General features: G+C 42.9%; 1 protein-coding gene and 2 non-coding genes across 5 annotated transcripts; all 3 read left to right on the forward strand.

Moving 5' to 3' along the window:
- The first annotated feature begins 373 nt into the window (after positions 1 to 373).
- LOC108100208 (protein rhomboid) lies at positions 374 to 18,601 on the forward strand. 3 transcript variants are annotated; one of them, XM_017203982.1, is made up of 4 exons: positions 374 to 619; positions 15,316 to 15,734; positions 17,381 to 17,765; positions 17,904 to 18,601. In XM_017203982.1, the coding sequence occupies exons 2-4, from the start codon at positions 15,480 to 15,482 to the stop codon at positions 18,218 to 18,220; spliced, it is 957 nt and encodes a 318-aa protein (XP_017059471.1). In that variant the 5' UTR covers positions 374 to 619; positions 15,316 to 15,479; the 3' UTR covers positions 18,221 to 18,601. The 3 variants fall into 3 exon arrangements, with proteins under 3 accessions (XP_017059471.1, XP_017059472.1, XP_017059473.1); XM_017203983.1 differs by having other exon boundaries at positions 17,876 to 18,202; XM_017203984.1 differs by having other exon boundaries at positions 17,860 to 17,965.
- Positions 10,720 to 10,791, forward strand: Trnae-cuc. The gene has a single exon. It is a non-coding gene; the product is annotated as a tRNA-Glu (tRNA).
- On the forward strand, positions 11,032 to 11,103 carry Trnae-cuc. Its single transcript has one exon. It is a non-coding gene; the product is annotated as a tRNA-Glu (tRNA).
- Positions 18,602 to 20,837: the final 2,236 nt, after the last annotated feature.

The raw sequence follows: 20,837 nt of genomic DNA on the forward strand, positions 1-20,837 counted from the left end.
CGTTCACCGGATGGCGGCCAAAAGCAGAAAGCCACGACAAAGGAAAACTTGGCAACGCGTTCGAACTTCGAACATGTTTGCTGCACCTGGCTTTATTGTCGAAACGAGGGGGCGGGGCTCGAGGGGGTGCCGCAGGGAGGGGGTTCGTCGTTACCTTGGCCAGAAAGAGCCGGCTTTTCGAAAGGGGTGAAAAGCAAAGGAAAGAAAAACAACACACACCAAACAACGGGCAGCTAACACAGCGGCATGTAACCGTAACCCCTCCGGAGGCAAAGAGCCTCTACCCTTTTTTTTGGCCAGGCCCGGCACTTTGCGAATCTATAAAAGTATCGGGCCGCATAAAAAACGAGCTCAGTTGTGAACGGTACTTTGTAACGGCAACCGGCGGCACTACACGCGACTAACGGTTAACTGGAAAATAGAGGAAAAACTACTACTGACGGGGGGCCAGCTGGAAAAGCTCCGAGCATTCGTACTGCCAAAAATTTACTGCTCGGAAATACCACCGCAGTAACTTGTCGCTTAGAAAGGGAAGCTGCATCATCACACCATCCACTAAAAAATAATCCTCCCTCCCCGGATGGCCTGAAAAAAGTCAACACATTTCATCACCCCTTCGGTAAGTGGTGACCCCCAGTCTTGGATCCTTCCCCACTCAATCCCCCCTACTTCAACTACTTCTGCTCCCCCCTCGGAGATCCCGACTAAAACCCCAAAAAAAAAAAATAAATCCATCGGCTTAAAACTTGGCAAAACTCAACTCCAAACTGAAACAAGCTGAGCTGAACGTATTTGAGTACAGTTTGGACCGGGAAAAAAATGGGAAACATAGTGCTTAAACTAATTTTAATACAATATTCATGCTTAAACCTTTTCTTCTGTGGCTTAGGAATTATTAAAAGAAACTTTTACGGAACCATCAGCAGATTAGGTTGAACATCTTCAAGACTTTTTTCCTCCAACCTTTTACCTTTTTTTTCCCACAGTGCATGTAAATCTGCATCTGTCAGTGCAGCAGCAGCTTTAGCGTCACTATCTGTGCCTGCTTTGTATCTTTTGGGTTGTAAAAACATCTGTGCTTGTCGTTCGGCATCCGTATTTGTTGCCGCATGGAGCGGGCCAACTGCATTTCCTCTACATCCACCCATCCACCCACCCACCGGTCACACATTGCGTATACGCAACGTTGTGCGTGCGTTGGATAGAAGAAATATTTGTGAGTGAAGCGCGGGTTAAAGCGAATACCGTTTGTTAGAGCTGTCGGCGAATGGCAACCACTTTCCGCTGAAATCTGCCCCGCCGGGTCGACAGCTCTTTATGTGGGCTGCCCTGCTCCATTTTTCGATATCTTTTGTGGGATCTCGGACAAGTGCTACTTCTGGCCAACTTCTTGGCCAGCTACTGGTTGGCTGTTCGATTTCTATTGTCTCGTTCGAATCGAAATGAAATCGGTGCGTGTAGGCAGGAGTGGCCAACGATCGATGGAGGGTCTCGTGGACTATACTCGTATATAAGAAGTAGAGAAGTCGAGCCGCCGCTGGCAGTTGGCAAGTTCCATGTGGGCGGGACTCGAGCTCCCAGTTTGGACATCCATCTTGCCACCAACTAAGTTCGCATGTCTCCGAGGGGGAACGCTGCCACATTTGGCTCACTTTTGTTTACACTTTGATTTATTTACGCAGCCCCGCAAAGTATTTCATTCAAACCTATCAATGTGAGTTTTATTCACTTTCCAAATTTTTGTTTTCATCTCCGTTTGCCCGGGAAACTTTGGCTCAATCAAAAGCCAGTTGGCAAACAAGTGCAGAAGATTCGAAATCAGATTCAGATACATAAATCATAGACCCAATGACAGGGGAGGGGTTGCCTTGGGCTTTTGTCTCTGGCTGAGTTTTTGTTCATTGTGGAGTGCATGAAAGATACAAAAAAATTATTGCGTTGGCTATTTTTAAAAAATCGTACGCAATGCATTTTAATTTTTCTCGGCCGCTGTGCGTTTTTTGTTTGTGAATAAACATTTTTTAAATGTGTCAAGTTTGCTTTATTACAGATCAGAGAGAGGTGGAGCCAGCTCCAAATAAAAACAAAATAGCGAAACAAACAAAAAGGGGGAAAAAAGACCCAAAGACCTAATTTCTGGATGGCTTAGTTTTGTTTAATTCAATTTCTGGGCTACTTTTCTTTTGTTATTGTGTGCAGAAGTGGAAAAGTTATGAAGAGATATGTAAAAAAGTTTTCTAAGTCGAGTCAAAGGAATACGAAAAGTTAAGCTGCGTATTAAAAGTACCATCCAACTCGTAAAACTTTAATTACTATTTATTTCCTTCTCCACTTCCCCTGAACTTAATTTGGCCAAAACTTCTGAACGCTATTAAATTCAGCAACTGATTTGTGTTCTTGTGCCGCATCTCTCAAGGCAATTTCAGCGCAAAAGTCAACAGTTTATAGTATTTAATCATTCTTAAGCTGTCTTCAACTCCCCCCACCCACCCGTTGCCGCCCTTTTGGACCACCTTTGACCTTCATTAGTGTCAGACCCTCTCGCATTCGCATTAATCTAAGCAGACATTTCAAGTTGAGTTGCAAAGACAATGGCTCTAACAGTTTTGTAGTTTGTCTTGTCTTGTCGGCCAAGGTGCACACGCATACAGATACAGATTGTATCTGCGAGATACTCAGCGAAACGCATACAAATCAGAGCTAATAAATTAGTGCAGTTTATGCCGAAAGCTGAAATAAATTCAAAAAAGTTGATGCCATTATTTGAAGTGGAAACACCAAAGAAGTAAAGTGTTGAATGCCTGAATTGAAGTGAAAAGCTGAGAATTGCGATTTATAGGTTTGAGTGCATTCATGCAGAACTTCAATTAAAATATTCTGAGGTATTTTCCCAAATTGATAAATTCTTTGAAAAGCAATTACTTATTGAATACAAGACATACTAGTAAATTACGGCATATAGTTAAACTACTCAACGCTTAAGAATACCTTAAAAACTGCCGGATTATGCAACCATTTGAAGTCGCAACACCACCAGAAGCTACGCCCCCATCCACCCACTCTTGCCACGCCTCCTTTGCTGAGGCGCCCCAAAGTCTCAGGGCGACGCAAACAAAGAATTCAAGTGGCGTGTGTTGTGTTGCACAAAACCGAACCGAAAAGTCCGAAAAAACCAACACACTCAGTTGAAGGAAAAACCTTCGCGGCGGAAAAACAAAAAAATAAGCAGAGCAACGATGTGAAAAGTTGAATGCCTAACAAGTTGAAACACGCTGAAAATGCGAAATAAAAACACAACCGAAAAAAATAAATAAAGAAAAACAAAAGCTCAAAGATGGAGCACACAATAATAACAACAAGAACAATGACTTGGAAAATGTGGAAATGTCTTGGGAACCTTGCAAAATGGATGAAGCCGACGTTGTTTTGGCCTTTGTTTTTGTTGCTGTCGCCTGTGTGTGTTGTTGCTGCAGTTTGTTGAATTAGATAAAAGTTTAGGAAATGTTTATGCCAAAAGTAAAGCGCAGATGAATAGCGAAGGAAACTCTTTTTTGCCGAATACCCTTGATGGAGTACGGCCTTCCCAGTCTTTCGGGACTTCGGTGATTGAGAAATGGGTTTTGGCAGTCTTAAACTTGACCAGTTGGACAGCTGGGAAAACTACTAGCGAAGTTTGTTTCTTCGAGCCATAATTTTGTAATAGGAAAAACTCTTTTCCTTGCCCAACAAAACAAGTTAATTATTTTCGAACAAGTGCTTAAGAAGAACACATTTTCCTGCAATAAACTCGATGGTGATATGAATACATCTTAACAAATTTTTATTACCACTGCGCTAGTTTTTTCTCATTTTATTCCAATAGCTCCAGGGTAGGAAATTTTTCCGGCTAGGTTCCATCCTAGAGATTTATTTTCCTTCTTCTTCTTCTTCTTCTCGTTCTTTATTTTTGCCCAGGTGGGGAGTTATCTATAGGAAAACGGATGAGTGGTAGGATAAGGTGCTCTGGCAAATGGCAGGCGGAAATGCACCGAAAATAAATGTGGGTAAAATGCCAAGGAAAACAGCAAAGCTGTGTGTGCTTACTAAGTTTGCTTTTAGTCTGGGATTTTAGTTGCCATTGCAACTTCTGCTGGAAGAATGTTGTCTACACGTAAATATTTCACACCGAACACAAAGCAGGGGGTTTTCTTAAGAGCCAAGAACAGGGGCGTAGCTGCGGGGGGCGGGCCGGAAAAATGCCTAACCAGCGCAATGTGCAAATGCAAATGCAACTGCGACTACGGAATATGAATCACAAGAATCGCAGCGGCAGCAGCAACAAAAAGCTCAGCCACCAAGGGAACTCCGCACACTCATCGCTTATCGTCGATTTCCCCCTTTTTCACCTGAACCCCGCCCCCTTTTCATTCATCAATGCTGTTCGACGGAGGTGAAAATTTCGTGCGCGCGACTCAAACAAAAGAAAAAAGAGCAGAAAGTACTGAAAAAGCGTGAAGAGCAGCCGAAGATAAGACAACAAAGATTCGCGAGCTGGCGATAAACAAAAACAAAGCAAACAATTTCGAATACTGCAATGCAAACCACAAACAAACATGCCAAGAATGCATCCCTCAGATACAGATACAGATAAAGTGGCTGCCCGAAATTAGGAATTCCATTTCAAATAAAAACCAAACTCTTTTTATTTGTAAAACACTAAATAAAGCCACTCATAAATATTAGTGTAAACTGAAAATATAAAGCCACAGACAACTGAGGATTTATAGCTCCAAAAAATATTATGTGTAAATCTCAAAAATTGCAGTTTTAATCTTAATTGATTTATCACTTAGGGACTGACCACTGTGGAGCTGCATCTTACGTGTGAAACGACACTAAACCGTCTTAACAAATTCTGTTGATACTGCAGCCAAAAATAAAAGAAACAGAATCGAAATGTAAAAATCTAGCGAAAAGTGAAACGGAACCCCGCCAGGGTCGAATTTTATTAGAGAACCAAACCAAACGGACCCAAGCCAATCCAATCCGGACTGCGTTGAGGTGATTTCAGGTGAGTCAGGCCCACGCAATGCGAACACCTGAAATCCGCAACGATAAGAAAATATGTGAGGGATTCCGAGGGGCCAAGGGGGCCCAAAACACGTTTCTCACGAAGCGTGGGCCAAAGTCTTTGACGTCAGCAATTGAAGTTGGTTGACAACTATCAAAGCCCAGCTATTGACACAAATATTGTATAAATGGTTATGGACCAGAAGGGGGTTACGTTGGGGGTGTCACGGATAAGGGGTATTTCCTATTTGAACTAGCAAAAAGTAAGACTCTCATGCGACAAATATTTTACAGCAGAAGTTTATGCAACTATTGAATAAATTGAATCGAAACTGGTTGAAGTTTCTCTGCATGTCTCCAGCCCAATTATGTAGTTTATTAATCCCAAAGTGAGTGGTTCAAGTGGTTTTATGTTTTCTAGACGGTGTCATGAAACTGGATTATAACAAGTGGAAAAAATTAAGGCACTTTCTGCAAGTGGTACTCAGTTTTATTAAATCAACTCTTTTTTTAAGCCCTTAGGTATTTTTTAAAGTTGAAACCATCATTAAGTATTTATGATGGAATTAAGCAAAAATCACGGACGTTTACAAAGAGTTATCCTCAGCAATTTGGGTTATTATTTCACATTGACAAAATGTGAAAAACGTTAAACGTCACAAAAAAAAATGGGAAAACTGAAAAACCAAAAACCGAGAAAAACACAAAAATTTACGACAAATAGCACAGTAAGAATAAAAAAGCATAGAATACTCATATATGTGAAATGAAATATTCTGGCAATTAAACTGCAAACAGCACAAATTGTTGGTCGCCCGCTTGTTTTTTTTTTTTTTTTTAATGTTTTTTTTTTTGTTTCTGCTTAAATGCTATGTTTTCAACCGCAACACGAATTATGCAGATTTACAAACGCCGACAAAAAGGTGAAATGTATTTATAATTAAAACAGTACTCGGTGAGGGATGTGAAATGACCGCCCATTGATAGTGGCTCCCGATGATCGGTGCTGCATCCGATGGATGCACTCGCAGATACTAATATCTGGCGGATACCCAGCCAATCTGCATCTGCAAATGACCACAAAGTGAGAGCGTTGCACAGTTAACTCAATTAACTTATAAAATGTAAACTATGCGAGGCAGCAGCTACAGTAGTGCGGCCCCAACTCGCAGACGAGATCCAACCGGAGCCCCAACAAAAAGAGCTCAGTGAGCTAAACGGCAACGGTGATTAACTCTAGTCCATCCATCGAAGCGATGGCCACGTGACTCACGGGGGCAGATAAGATACAAATTACTACGGGGAAATGGCTAAGCAAATTTTAGATGAAAGTTCCCCTCAAAGAAGTGTTTCAGAGAATTTTTGGACTCAACCAAATTTCAGTGAATAATGCGTAAGCATTGCTGATATAAACTTTACCATGAACTGTAATATTTCTTAGGAAAATAAGATGATATTCAAGATTAAAATTAAATTCTATATAAACATCTAAAATGGTTTTTTATTTTTTGAGATGTAAATATAATTCAATATTTCAATTGGAAAAGGGGATCTTATGATTTCAAAAATTAGATTTTAGTCAGTGTAGCTTTTATTCTTAGAATAACTTGAAGTTCACCTGCTCACCTCTAGCGCTTTTCACAGTTTCCAACTGCGGCCCATGCCCATGGCTTTCCATATGTAGATGCGTGCGAAGAGATACGTGGATGTATCTACAAGCTACAAGTTACGCTTTGCAGACTCGCGTACTCACCTGAGCGCGAATAATTACCACGCCAAGAAAGCAGGGGAGTGCGCGGGGAAGGGGTGGGTCGGGCGAGGGGGGGAGGGGGTTTATCTACAGGTAGGCGCCGCTTTCGTCCAAAGAAGAAGAGGCGGTAAAGGGGCGGAACGGGCCCACTGACTGCGGCAACAATGTTGGCCAGTTGCGCAGTGAATGTCGAGGAAGCGAATGTAGATCGGGGGATATAGTATATATACCCATATCTGCGAGATATATCCAATGGGCGGGGGGACAGGGGCGTGACAGGTGGGTCATCGGCGGGTCGAGGGCAGCGCCAGCGGTGCTAATGTGGTTATGAACGCCAGTTGGCAGGTCAGCGCAACACCGCAACTCCAACTTGGCTCCGTCTTCTCCGTCTTGGGGTCTTCGTCTCCGTCGTCTTCTTCTTCGTCGTTGCTAATCGAAATGTGATAATCGGGGCGGGGCAGAGTCCAGTTCATTGAGCCCCAAAAGGGCGGCAAGGGGGAAAATCCGTGGTGCGAACCACATTTGCACCGACTTCGCTTTTCGCTCAGCTTTTGAACCCATTAATGACGCCGCCTTTGCTTTATGCCCGCGATTTTCTCGGCTCGTGGAAAGTCGCACGAAAAATGGATCGCACATTAGCTGCTCAGGCTTGAGAAAACTTGACCATCGGGGAAATCATGATGGAAAACGAACGCAAACATTTATTGGAAATCACAGTAATTTACCATTCTTATAGGTTTCTCAATTGAGCAAGGAAGTGCTTGAAGTTCATTCAATATGCATATAGTATTCTTCTTAAATTAGTAACTCTCATTAAATAAACTGTAGGGTTGCGTTTCTCAAGAAAAAAAATAACAAATCACCCACTCGCCCGTGTATTCCTATTATGAGATCTTGAAGCTTGCTTGTTTAAATAAGAACCATTTAAGTACCAATTCGAGCTGTCTCGTTTCAGTACATTCCTCGGCTTCTTCAGCTGGCTCTTGCCTTCCTTCCTCTTTTCCTTCCTGAACAATCTGTGGTCTGCCGCTTTTATTTGTCTTTGGCTCCCAAAGAAAAACGCGAGAACAAAAGGCTTGTCAAGCCATTTCCATTTTCATTTCCATTACCGTGCGAATTCTGGGCCGTATTTTCTGCCCCTTGCCCCTCGCGCAGAATACTTTTCTTGCGCTGTTTTTCCTATTAACATTTTTCACTGCTCACCCACTCGGCGGATTGGGGGGCATAATTGCCTTTTGATGTTGCTGCTCGCCTTTGGCAATGGTCATGTTGGCCATCTCCTCCGCCCCTCCGCTGCTCTGCTCCCCTGACCATTTAATGCCACATTAATTGTTATGATTTACAATGAGAAAAATCATAAATTAATTATTCATGGGGCAACAAACAAGCGGACGGGACGGGTCTGCGCACTTGGAAAATTCCTGCCCTGGGTCAACGTTCCATTGGCAGGGCAATTTCCGCGGCGTTTCCTTCCTGGCCGCCAAATCGAAGTCGGAATCGGGAATCAGGGAATCGGGGAATCGGAGGCCGATCAGCGGCCGTGAGCCATCAGCATCCAATTAGCTAACGGAACTACGTGCAAATCGTTGCATCTCGCATCGAACCGTTCGAGAGCGGCGAAAGATACTTTTGTATCTGGCGGTAAAAGCGGGTTAATTGATGGCTTTTGCATTAAATTGCCTCACTCGACACAATCAGCAGAAAGTCGGAGAGAATGAGACAAAAGAAAGGGGGGCGGAGGGGGTTTGGGGTTTTTGGCGGAGAAAGAGGCAGCAATTGACCCGCTCCGCGCTATTTGTATCTTGTATCTTTTGCATGGAAGTTAATTATCACAATGTCTCGCAGAGTTCGTGCTGCAATTTCCATAGATATTTATTAGATCGGACTCCGGCGAAATTCCCAAGCCATAAATCAAGCTCAACCAGTGATCTCAGAACGCCATCTGCTGGCCATACATAAAAGTATCCATAAATGTATTTGGGAGTTTTTATAGAACGCAAATTATCATTGGGCTTAATTCTTCATCAGAACAAAATAATTATTTAAAACTAATTTAAGAACTTGCAGATTAGCTTTAAGCACGTGTATGCAATAATTGCTTCGTTTAAACTGAATAGTAATAAAAATTTATGCAGTATGCTAATTCAACGTTTAAAAAATTCCGATTAAAGAATTCACGAAATATATATAGGAGCTTTAACATTTTTCTCTCTGTATGTGGGTGGTTATTTAGATTCTCCTTCGTCTAGACATTGTCTCGCTGGTCCACGCACTTGAATCGACTGCGTGCCTAATTTATTGATATGTCTCATTCTGCCCGGCAACCGCTTCCACATTAATTCCCCTTTTATTTAGATTCTCCTTGACAATCTTTTTAGTGGCCTTATGCCAAAATGTTTGTCATTTCCTCCCTGGCATTCCGCAAATAGTTTGCTCCACGACTTGGGCTTTCGGTAGTAGATTTTGCTTTCATTTTCCATTTAGTTGCCACATTACGAAATTGGACTCCCCTTTTTGGTTGGTTGTATATCTGGGAATGTTCAATTTCCAAACCAAATGAAACTTTAGCCACCCCGATTCGATCTGCTCTGTCTGCTTGCGTGATTCATTTTTTCACATTTTTGGTTGTTCCGTTTTGATTATATGTACGAGTATTATGCTTGTCTGCCCGTCTTTTATATTTCGCTTTTCGTTTTATTATTATTCTTGTGTTTTTCTATATTTCCGTGTGAACTTCCGTTTTGACCCCCTCTTTCTCGCTGCACTGGACTCTACTCCCTTCTGAAAAAGGCAAAAGTTTGGAACGTGTTTGAAATATTGATAGCGAAATGAGCAGGGACCACAAAAACAACCTACACAGATACGCGCCAGTGCAGACAGAAAAAATATTTGTAATTGCCCGATGTTTTTTTACGACTGCAATAGTAAAGTTGCTCACTATCACAAACTGATTAAATAACAATAAAGTTGATAAGTGTTTTAATCGATTTCAATTAAAATGCATCCTATGTAATTAAAAACGATTATGCAAATTAAGTTTATATTTCAAAAAAATCACAGTAAAAAAAAACTATTGTTTTTGCTTTCGAGTGATTATTTTTTTCGGTGTAATTTCACCCACTTGGACCTTGCACCATCGGTGGTTGCAGGCAACACCTACTGCAGACCCAAAGTTGTCCAGAACCACTCTCCCCCTGCATTCCCCCTCAATTCACGATTCAGTCTGTTGCGAGTCTGCTTTTGTGGTTGCTGTTGGCCGTCTGCCGCCGTTAGTGGTGTAGTTGTTGTTGTTGCTTTTGTTGTCGGTGGTTGTGGGGCGTGCGACCTCTCCCACCTTCCCCCTTCGGTGGCCCCTTTTACGGTTGCATTAGACAATAACTGGTAATAATCGTTGAACCGTAAAATAAACATGGATACCCGGTGCACTTGTTTAGGCAGCAACAACAACGACAGTGGTCAGGTGGCTGAGGTGGTTCAGTCGGTGGTGTCTTTGTCGCTGCAGGTGATTAAGTCTGTCCATCGTCCGTTGTCGTCTGCCGGACGTTAACTGATTTGTGCATTGACGCGAAGTCGTAGAAATATACGAAAAGGCATAAATACTTAAGCAGGTCTGTCTCACCGAGAAAAGAAAAGGGTAAAACGGCGGAGAGGGAAATTTGCGGTTTTCCACAGATCTGACTGGCAGAATTATAAGCATATGCCGACGCTTTGCATTCCATATCAATCCTATCCGATCCAATCCATGGGTAATTTACATTCGTCATTGTGTTTGGATTTTTGTGATTCAGTGGGTAAAAATAGCCACCGATCAAAATAAATCTTCAAAAGTAAAAACAAAGCACGAGTTTGAAGTGGCGAACGAAAAACGATCTTGCTTGCCATTTCAGTTAAGTTGGCGTCTGGCGCGCCACATATTCATATCCCATATTGTCTAGTGGTTAGGATATCCGGCTCTCACCCGGAAGGCCCGGGTTCAATTCCCGGTATGGGAAACTATATGGTTGATATATTTTTTTTTTTGTAAATCAAAAACAACTCAGTATTTTTTAAAAAATATCTATAAAAATATTTATAAATTTCCTGTATTAAAAAATGAATAATATCTAGAAAACCCCTTAATTTTATACGATTTAAAAACATAATTTCAAGAAACTAAAGATCCCAGGGGTCTTCTTATCTATAAATAGGTAATACCAAAATCCTTAATCATGTTCGTGGTATCGAAGTCCAAGTCCCATATTGTCTAGTGGTTAGGATATCCGGCTCTCACCCGGAAGGCCCGGGTTCAATTCCCGGTATGGGAAATATGGATGCGATTTTTTTCTCTATTTTTCAGATAAAGGAAAGCAATTAAGAAATGTGGGAAACTTTTTATTTTGCCCCATTTTAAATTTAATTACTGCTCCTCGTTTTTTATTTCTATACTTTCAAAACTAACTATGGTTCTCTTTGACGTTTGGACCACCAACGAATTGGCCAGCCTAAAAATTCAGTTCCGTTGCTTGCTCCAAATCTTTGAAATCTCAACTCGACATCAAGAACAGCTTCTGCTCCATTCTTCTGTTGAAATTGAGCAAACAACAACTGAAACAGAGGCAAGCTCTGCTGGTTTATGTTTTATGTTAAGCGTTTTATAGCCCAGGGGCGGTCCAAAGGGGGGAAAGAAGGGGAGTCCGAGTAAGGGCAAGTGTTTCACACAGTAAACACAAGTTAATGAAATTAAAACGTAAGCAGCAGACACACAAAAACGCAATAAAAACAAAAAGAAACTACAATTAAATTGAAAGCAAAGAGAAAGACCATTCATCGAGTGCGAGGAAGCGAGAGGGGAATAGAATGGAGTGAGAGGGGGCTAGCCCGCTTCCCACATTCGCCTCTCTTCACTCCTTTGCCACTGCAACTTGACATGCAACCCGAATGGAAATGAACTTTGAAGCCTGCGTGGGCCGTTGTTTCTCAGTTGCTCGGCTTGAGAATTTCAAGTCGCCGGCTATCGCGATGCTCCACTTGCCCCCCTCACAGCCCCCTCTCATTTTTCTCCGTGCACCGCCCCTCTTGGCATTTCTTTTGAGATGGCGTGCGCGACTTTTAATCGCATTCGCTTCAATTGTCGGAATTTTATTGTGAAACCAGCTAAGACTTTGGGCGTCAATGCCTCCCCCTTTCTACTAGCTTTACTATCCCCCACCCCATTGAGCTTTCCATGTACATCTTTCATAACGCTTCATTATCGTCTCATACAAGAAATGCGAAAAGAAACCTTTAAAATAATTAAAAAAAGTGAAAACCTTTCCCAGAGTTGGGCTACAGTGAAAGCTGCCATGGGTGACCTTTGAAGTACATACATATTACTGTTCACTGTGCTAAAGATTAATGTGTGAACTTTATCATGGGTTAGACCTTGCAACCGTTTTAAACCCTATTACTTTAGTCCTTGAATAATTACACTTATTTTTGGTTTCTACCTTTTTTATTAGGTCTCCTGTGAAATATAATCCTCAGAAAAGTTCTGAATTCAGATAAAATATTATTACATAACAGTGATTGTTTGTTTAAAATCTTATACATTTTATTTATACTCGAAGAAAAAACTTATGTGTTACACCAAAAATGATGGTGCAGATCTGTGGATATCAATTCCCTCTGTGTAAGCGACCGTAAATTTTTCTTTGATCCCACCAGCTCCCTACATAGGAGCCACCCACCTGGTAAACATTTTTCAATTATAGTTTTATAATAATTTTCTCGTCATTGTTGGTAGTTCATGTTCGCCGTCTTGTTGTTGTTTGCAGTTCATTTGTTGTTGCGTTTTGTTAAAGTAACTTTCTTCGTTATTCTTTCACTTTTCGACCCGCCCACTGACTGACTCCGAGTCGAGGGAGCTGCCAACTCGTTTTCCATAACTTTTGCTCTCGACCCAAAGGCATTTAAGCCGCGTTGTAATTATGTATTTTTTCCGTACATTTCTCTCTTACTATTTCTTTTGGGTGGTGCACCCTGCGGCTTCAGTAATTAAATTTGTTTTTGTCTCTCGCCCTTTCGCTTGCCAACTGCAACTGCACGTATTTACTCAGGAGGGAAATCTCCGCGCGGAGCATTTCCCCAGGAATTGAAAAATAATTTCGAATGTGTTTCGGGCCAATTTAGCTGGCCCATTGGACCGCATAAATCAATAAAAGAAAATACCTAAAAACGGGTGGGGATATGCTCACATATTTGAAAACCCAAGGAAAGTATGTACTTGGGGCGAAGGAATGGCAAGCAAATAATGCAAACACAAATAGTCAGCATTATGTAAATGAAATGTTTGCCCAATGCAAACACAAAATGCGGTCGACTAAGGAAATCTAGAACAGAAGCTCAAGGAGCAGGGCACTGCGAAAATAGATTGAATAAACCAATTACCACCCACTTTAAGGCAAATAAAAGCGATATGTTTATAGGGTACTAAATTTGAAAATAAAGGTGTACCTAAGTTAAAGGCTTTATTAGGTGGGTGGGGGGTTAGCAAACAAGATGAGTATATTAACATTATATTCTTCTCAACTCAGCTAATTGAGTTGTTTAACTTGTCACTTGCTTATTTCCAGTTAATTACAAGATAGTAAACATACAACAATTTAAAGTATTAAACATACATAACATGATTTAGAAATATTATTTTCTGTGTAACGAGAAAAGAAGAACAAATACTGGCGGCACACCGATGGAGGTTGGCTTGCATAATCAACTTCAACGGCGAGTTGAACTTCGATTTTTGCCTTTGCCAAATGAGCCGAGCAGGAAGGTAAACAACAAAAACGAGAAGGACGAAGGACGAAGTGGGGACAGGGGATGGAAACGAGGACGGGGCAGAGGAAGTTGGATGTTGGTTTCAAGGATATTGTGCGTTTCAGTGTCCTGCACACGAATAAGTTGCGTGCCAAGGACAACGGCAGAAAAAGCGGCAGACCAAGTTGAACGAGCTGGCGAGGCTACCAGGAATCGATGTTTGAGGACATTAAGGATACACCTGTCGATATTTTTACAGTTTTTGGCATGCGCCTGCCCCTCGGTCCCCATACTCGGATCCATTAACCGGTTTGCCAGTTGTGCGCCAGGATCATTAAGGGGAAGACCAAGAGCAACACTTCCGTCTGCGAAACAAGTTTTTGGGAAACCGAGAGAGCTCGACAGGACCTTCCACTATCCCTGTTGTGCTGGGCCAAAGGTAATCACCATTAAAACTCATTACCAAGAGCAACTGCACCACAACAGAACCGAACAGGACACGCCAGAAAGGAACAGGACACGCCATGGGACCTCACAACCGAGTGCCTCCGAAAATAAACCAGAAACATAAACTAGGCAAAACCAAAACATGCACATAAAGTAGTTAAGCCTAGGCCAAAAGCTCACTGTTTCTTTAAGATTAGTCGGCGAACGAGTTATTTGCTGGTCACTTGAAACTAGTAGCCCATAAAATTGTATTTATCCTTAGACTACCCATAAGGATTGCTACCTATTCGTTTAAACTAAAATTGATCGCGATTGGTTGTTGTTGGTAGAAATATAAACCAAATATAAGGAAAAATTCTGGTTTAACATAATTTGTTTATATAAGATTTATTTAACAAGTGCCATGAGCATATAGCAAAAGTCTACGAGTATAAAGGCGAACGTCTTAAACATTTGTCCTATATACTTGGTATGATAAATTACCAACTCTAATAGTTCTGTACCATACATAACTTTTTTATGCAACATTTAATTTCAAGATTTATGATCATAGGTTTGACTGGCTTTATAACCATATACAGCCTTTTGGCTTATTGCAAACTGCCTTTCGGCCATTCTTTCGACGGCTTTCGCCGGGTAACAATTTCGAATTCCGTCTTAATCTCAAGTTTGAGCACTTTCGGGGTTGCATTTTGGCCTTCTTTTCTTTTCGCTTCTGCCGCAGCGGAAATAAATTTCTTGCGAGTGCAAAAAAAGAAATAAATTCTTGACTCTTTTATGGCCGTCTAGGGCTATTAAAAGGGGGAACAAGAAGGGGGTGGTCGCGGGGGGAAGACCGGGGGATATAGACCTGACTGATGGCGCCTCTGGCGATGTCGAATGTCGTCGTCTGCCAAATCGAGACGCGTCGGGGAGAAATTGCGCTGCAGTTGTCGTCAAAGACGGAGACAGTCGCAGAATGAGAGACAACCTTGAGCTAATTTGGCCATAGTCTGCACCTCGTAATCCTATTGTGCACTGAGCGAAAAAGGGAATTAGGAAGGAAAGCACTTAAAATCATTAAAAAAATTATCATGAAAATCATTTTTGAAACAAATCAAAGTACCAACTTACAAGAACTTACTTTAAAGCTGATTTCCTGATCTAATCTAATCTAATTATGTGAGTATCGTCTTGGGCAAAATGAAATATATTAAATTAACATGATATGAAAATTTTCCAACTTTTTCATTCCTTAAAAAATTGAAATAAATTTGAAAAATTATTTTGCTGAGTGATCTTTTTTCTCTTCTTTCCAGAAGTCCGCCATTTGGGGCCAGACAGCATTCCGCTCATCTCACCATGACAGAAGCCGCCTCAGCTGCTCCGGCTAAGTGGGGCACCGTCACAAGGCAGACGCCCCAAAAATAGACCCCTCTGTCAAAAGGGGGAGGAGGAGAACGAGGAGGAGGTGGTAAAGGAGATGCCGCCCAGTACCGTTCTGCAAATGCCGCCGGCTCCGTCCTCATCGAAATCCGGCCTGGTGCTGGGCGTCTGCTGTGACCAGTTGATGGCTGTGCAGCCGGTGCATCGGGCACCCGGCGCACTCGGATCACCCGGTTCAGTGGCATCCAAAGGTCCTCCGGATTGGGGGCACTACAAGGCGAAGCATCTTGAGGGAAGCACGACACCCAACTGGGCCCCACCCTTTTTCATTATCCTTGCCTCGCTCTTGGAGGTGAGTAGTCATCGTCCCACGTTGGGCGCCAAATGTGACCGCTTTTTAATGCGATTACGATTGCGCTCAAGGGTTGATTGAGGGTCATAAAAGCCACATTTTGGGGGTGGCCTCAAGTTGGGGATGGCAATGGGGGTAATGTTGCCATGACATCGCCTATAAAAGCACAACATTCTGGCCACATTCTGGTCCGTTTAATTGTTGGCTTATATAAAGTGCACTGCAACCCTTGGGTTAGCCAACATATTGGATTCGGCTCACCCCTGATCTTTTGTGTCTGACTGCTGTCTGGGCTATTACTTGTTATACGACAAGTCCTCAATCTTTGAGATGTGCCTTTTATAACTTTTTCAAGGGTAAGGATAAGCTGAACGATTGGCAGGCTCTCGAATAATGAGAAAACTTGGTTTTCTAAGTTTTTTTTAGGGATGTTTAAACAGGAAAGTGTCCTTCTATTTGAATCTATTGAATAACTAAACCCAATAAGTTAAATTACCTAAGTCTGATAATTCCACAGCCATGTCTTTAGTATTCCCACTAATTTAAAGTTGCTTTTGTCCGATTTTCATTACTGCCCTTAACCCCACATTTGGTATTCGGATCCGCAATGCCCAGCATCTTGCAGTCACGTCTGGCGCACGTTTTGTATCTCAAGTTAAACGAGATGACCAACGTTTGTTTGTTTGGCCATAACAAAGATGCTGTATCATATTTCAGCCCCAGCTCCCATCCCCCAGCCGAATGGCCCCCAAGTTCGCCTTGCGATTCCCCCACACACATCGGAGATCTGGTCGAGCAATTGACTTTTGAGGCAAACAAATTGCCGACAGGGCCACACACACACAGAATACGACTTAGACCTTGCCTCCTCCCAGTCCAGTGCATTTGTAAATGGATGTTGGCTTCCGGTTAAAGGATATACGAGTAGAATGGAAACGGGGAGCAGAAGAAGGGGACTTTGGCCAGAAGAAGGGATACAGAGTGCGTGCGAAAAATCCAACACGTCTACGATTTGTTTTCCGCGTCTGGCTTTTTGCACACCACACAGACTGGACGCCGCCAGGCCACAGAAAAAAAGGGGAATAAGGCGGGAATAGGGCGGAAATAATGGGGTATATAGGGGGAAAGAGGAAAAAGGAGGTGAGGGGAAACCGGGGGGTTAGGGGGGAATTGATGGCGACGTCTCGTCGCTGTCTACTGGCAGTCTGCGCCTTTGGGGGTTGCTTTCGCCACCCCTTCTCCAGAAAAGCTGTCTCGGCTGTGCGGGTTTGATGATTTTATTGCTGCCCCTTTGGCCGCAAACGGGAATGGGGCTTCCCCCAATCTGAGTGCTTTTCAAGTGGTTCGGAACTAGTTCGGGATAAAAGGGAATTATGGAGAATGAAATATATGTAGGTATGCATAAGTGAATACATATAGGTTTCGTATTTGCAAAGTCATTAAAAGTTAAGTGCGTAATGGCATTTTGTCTGCTTAATTTATTCGAAAGGGTTTGAGCTGGCAAGTTTTCATAAAGCAATTAAATATTAATTACAATTGATGAGTACTTTTAACTAATACCGAAGAGGGCACTTTAATAGTTGGAAGTAATCTACTTAACATCCTCTTTAATTTTAATTTTCCATATTTTTCCCCCAAATACACAGATCCTTGTGTTTCTATGGGTCAATGCTGATCCACCCGAGGACTCTCTCCTCATCTATCGTCCTGACAAGCGGCTCCAGCTCTGGAGATTCCTGAGCTACGCCCTGCTCCACGCCAGTTGGCTCCACCTGGGCTACAATGTGCTCACCCAGCTGCTCTTTGGTGTTCCCCTGGAGTTGGTACATGGATCGCTGAGGACGGGGGTCATTTATATGGCCGGAGTTTTGGCCGGATCCTTGGGCACTTCTGTGGTGGACTCGGAGGTTTATTTGGTGGGTGCCAGTGGCGGTGTCTACGCTCTGCTGGCCGCCCAACTGGCGAGTCTTTTGCTCAACTTTGGCCAGATGCGACATGGAGTTCTCCAGCTTTTGGCTGTGATTGTGTTTGGTGAGTTTTTACTTTGTTTTCTTATATCTACTAGTTTGATTACTACTTATAAAAAAGTGTATTTATAGAAATACGAAATACAAGTAGAGAACAGTTTCTCATTTTCATAGGAACTTCTGTATTTAATATCTTCTGTAGTCCTTTGCGATCTGGGCTATGCTTTGTACACCCGGGAAATGGCAATGCATCACCTCCAGACTCGACCAGCTGTCTCGTACATTGCCCACATGACCGGAGCTCTGGCTGGAATCAGTGTGGGTCTCCTGCTCCTCCGGCAGTTGGATGGCGGACTGCGGCCACGCCCCCTTCGCTGGCTAGCCTTGGGTGTGTGGTGCTTATTTAGCGCCTTCGGAATCGCCTTTAACCTGGTCAACACGGTCACAGCCCAATTAATCGCGGAGGAGGAGGGACAGGTGATCAGGGAACACCTGATGAACGACCTCGGAATGGGATGACTCGAGACAGGAGCCAAAGACTGCGTCCCGCTCATGAATACGGCTCCTCTGATACCTTAGTCTAGTCACTAGTAGCTAAGACTTTCCCCAGGACAGTGTGCTCAAAAACATATCTATCGGATATCCTGGCTCCCACTTGAAAGTGGGAATCGCTCAAAATACTCTTAGCTCGTAAGTCCCAACATTTATCTTATGCCAATGCCAAAGGAGTGGAGAAGGGCCTTCAAGAACTGAGCCTGGCTCACATCAAAGACTTAGGATCGGGTTTGGGCTGCTATCTAATCGATGGACTCCTCCATTGAGTTGCCTACTTAGTTTTAATGCCAAACCAGAGCTTAAAGACATAACATATAACCAAATATTTAAGTACTAACAACAAGAGAATTCTATTTCAATAAAATACCAAACTAAAGATTATTCGGGAATGTGTTCATATATGGGTAATAAAGTCAAAAATTTGGAAGTGTGTAAACAAGACAAGGAAAAATTCATGTCAACCCCATTTGAATGGAATTCTGAGGTAAAAACTGCGCCAAAAATCCATGCTAATTCCGCCATCAGCTGAAATTGGTGCAATCAATAGGCCAACATTTTGAGAGGCAGTGTCAGAAATTAATAACAAACAAAAACAGAAATTAGCCATCAGCTATTGGACATTGTTTCGTTCTGACATTGCCCCGTCATGCGGTGGCCCCATTAGCCATGGTCAAAACGAAGCAAGGGGGAGCACAATTATTTTGGTTTTGGATTTCGCATCGCCCGAGAATGAAATTGTAAACTTGCACCGACCGAATGTGTTGGTAATTCAATAGCTGCAAGCCACGTTTTCTGGCTCCCCGTTTGCCAACCGCAGCACCACCCAAACCGAGCGTATTTTGATGAGACATTGATGGTTCAATCGAACGCTCGACCCACCCAGCCAGTGGAGCCAATTTAGCAACCCATTTGCGATTCCTCAGTGGCAGATCGAAGTAGCGAAAATCGGGGGATCGGATCATCGATGGCGATGCAGCACGGAGGATCACCTGGAGTTCTCGTTAACTCGTCACCCATTGTATCTCTTGAAATCGCCTGGTATCGAGTATCGATCGAGTAGCTTAGTCCGTCCAACTCAATTGACAGTTGACAACAAATATTTGTGACATTAAATGCGACTGCTCGGAGATGCGAACCTTCAGTGGTTCCTCAATGAAACAAACTCTTCCTAAGATCTTTAAAACCATCGTGCACTTGGTAAAATAATAAAGTATTTTAAAGTTTGAAAAAAGTTGATTGAATTACAGATTACTTTAACCCTAAAGTCGGATAAAAATCTTAATTAAAGCTTAATATATTTTAAGAAAATAGTTTTCTGCTTTATGAGGCTATTTTTTTTTAGAGTGTTCCACCTCCAGTTGAGCTGCAGCTGAATCCTCAGCGACTTGCTCATTTCACTAATTTAATGAAGACCTTTTGCGAGAAAATCGGGGAGCGAAGTGAGCCCATTGTCTCCGCTCCTCTCGCTCGAGAAGAGACGACGACGACGATGACGACGACGAGGACCGACTCTTTCCCAGATTGATGATGCGGTTTGGTCGGGCAGCTTTTAAAACTCCAGGCTCCTTCAGCCCGGTTCCCCTCCCCCGAACTCCTCTCGTCCTGCCTTTCAGTGGAAAGGGGGCGGGGCGGGATGGGCCTGCATCAATAATTTGTGTCCGCCGTTGAAAATAATTGACCAAGTTTGTCTGTTTGCGGTTGTGGCATTTAATCTACTTGCAGCTGAAGTTCCGAAAGCGACAACTGAACTGCAGCAGCAGCAGCAGCAGCTGCCATTCGGAGAAGAGGACAAGTCGACAAAAAAGCCAAGTCGCAATCCTTGGCCTCCTCCTTGGCTCCTTGGCCTGCACTTGGCGTAATTGAAATAATTTTAAGTGAAAAATCTGCATTCAAAAAATATTTCAGCGCACACAGAAATGTCAGCGTCAGGAAAATAAGGAGCACACAAGGAGGAGACCAAATTCCAGAAGCAGGACGGAGTGAAAATCGAAGTATGTGGTTGATCGAAGTTTATCCCGAAATTCCCTACATGTGATATGATTTTGAAAATAAAGATCATAACATTTATAGTTCCCAAACTAATTGAAACCGAATGTATTAAGAGCAAGCTTTTCTTTTTTTAAATAGGAAATAGTATTCTTCGACTTTAAACCAAGATATAGTAAATCGGCAATTGCCAACTTATCGTACCAATCAATATACCTGACCCCAAGGGTTTGCGACTTTTGCAGACGCAAAATTTACATGCGCCAATTTGAGTGGACACGGCAAAAAAAGAGTCAACAGTTTGCAGCTTTCGCAGTCGCTTCGAACATAATCCTGGGCATTAAGGCAAATTGCAGCATCTGCCGCAGAGACAGGGGCGTTGGTAAGTTAGGGGGGGGGGGTTCGGGCCACAATTCGGATCGATCAATGGGGCCCACCATAATTTGGTTAATTCGACGCTCAGCCCAAAATGCCGACATCTCCAGTCTGGAGTCTCCTCTGCTTCTCTGCAGTTTTTGGGTTCTGGAGTTCAGCACGCGGCTGCCACTCGTCGATCGACTGATGAGGATGATCCTCCCCACCTCCCAGGTAATTC

This window comes from Drosophila ficusphila, unplaced genomic scaffold (assembly GCF_018152265.1).
Source record: "Drosophila ficusphila isolate 14025-0441.05 unplaced genomic scaffold, ASM1815226v1 contig_286, whole genome shotgun sequence".
In the NCBI taxonomy this organism is placed as follows: Eukaryota; Metazoa; Arthropoda; class Insecta; order Diptera; family Drosophilidae; genus Drosophila; species Drosophila ficusphila.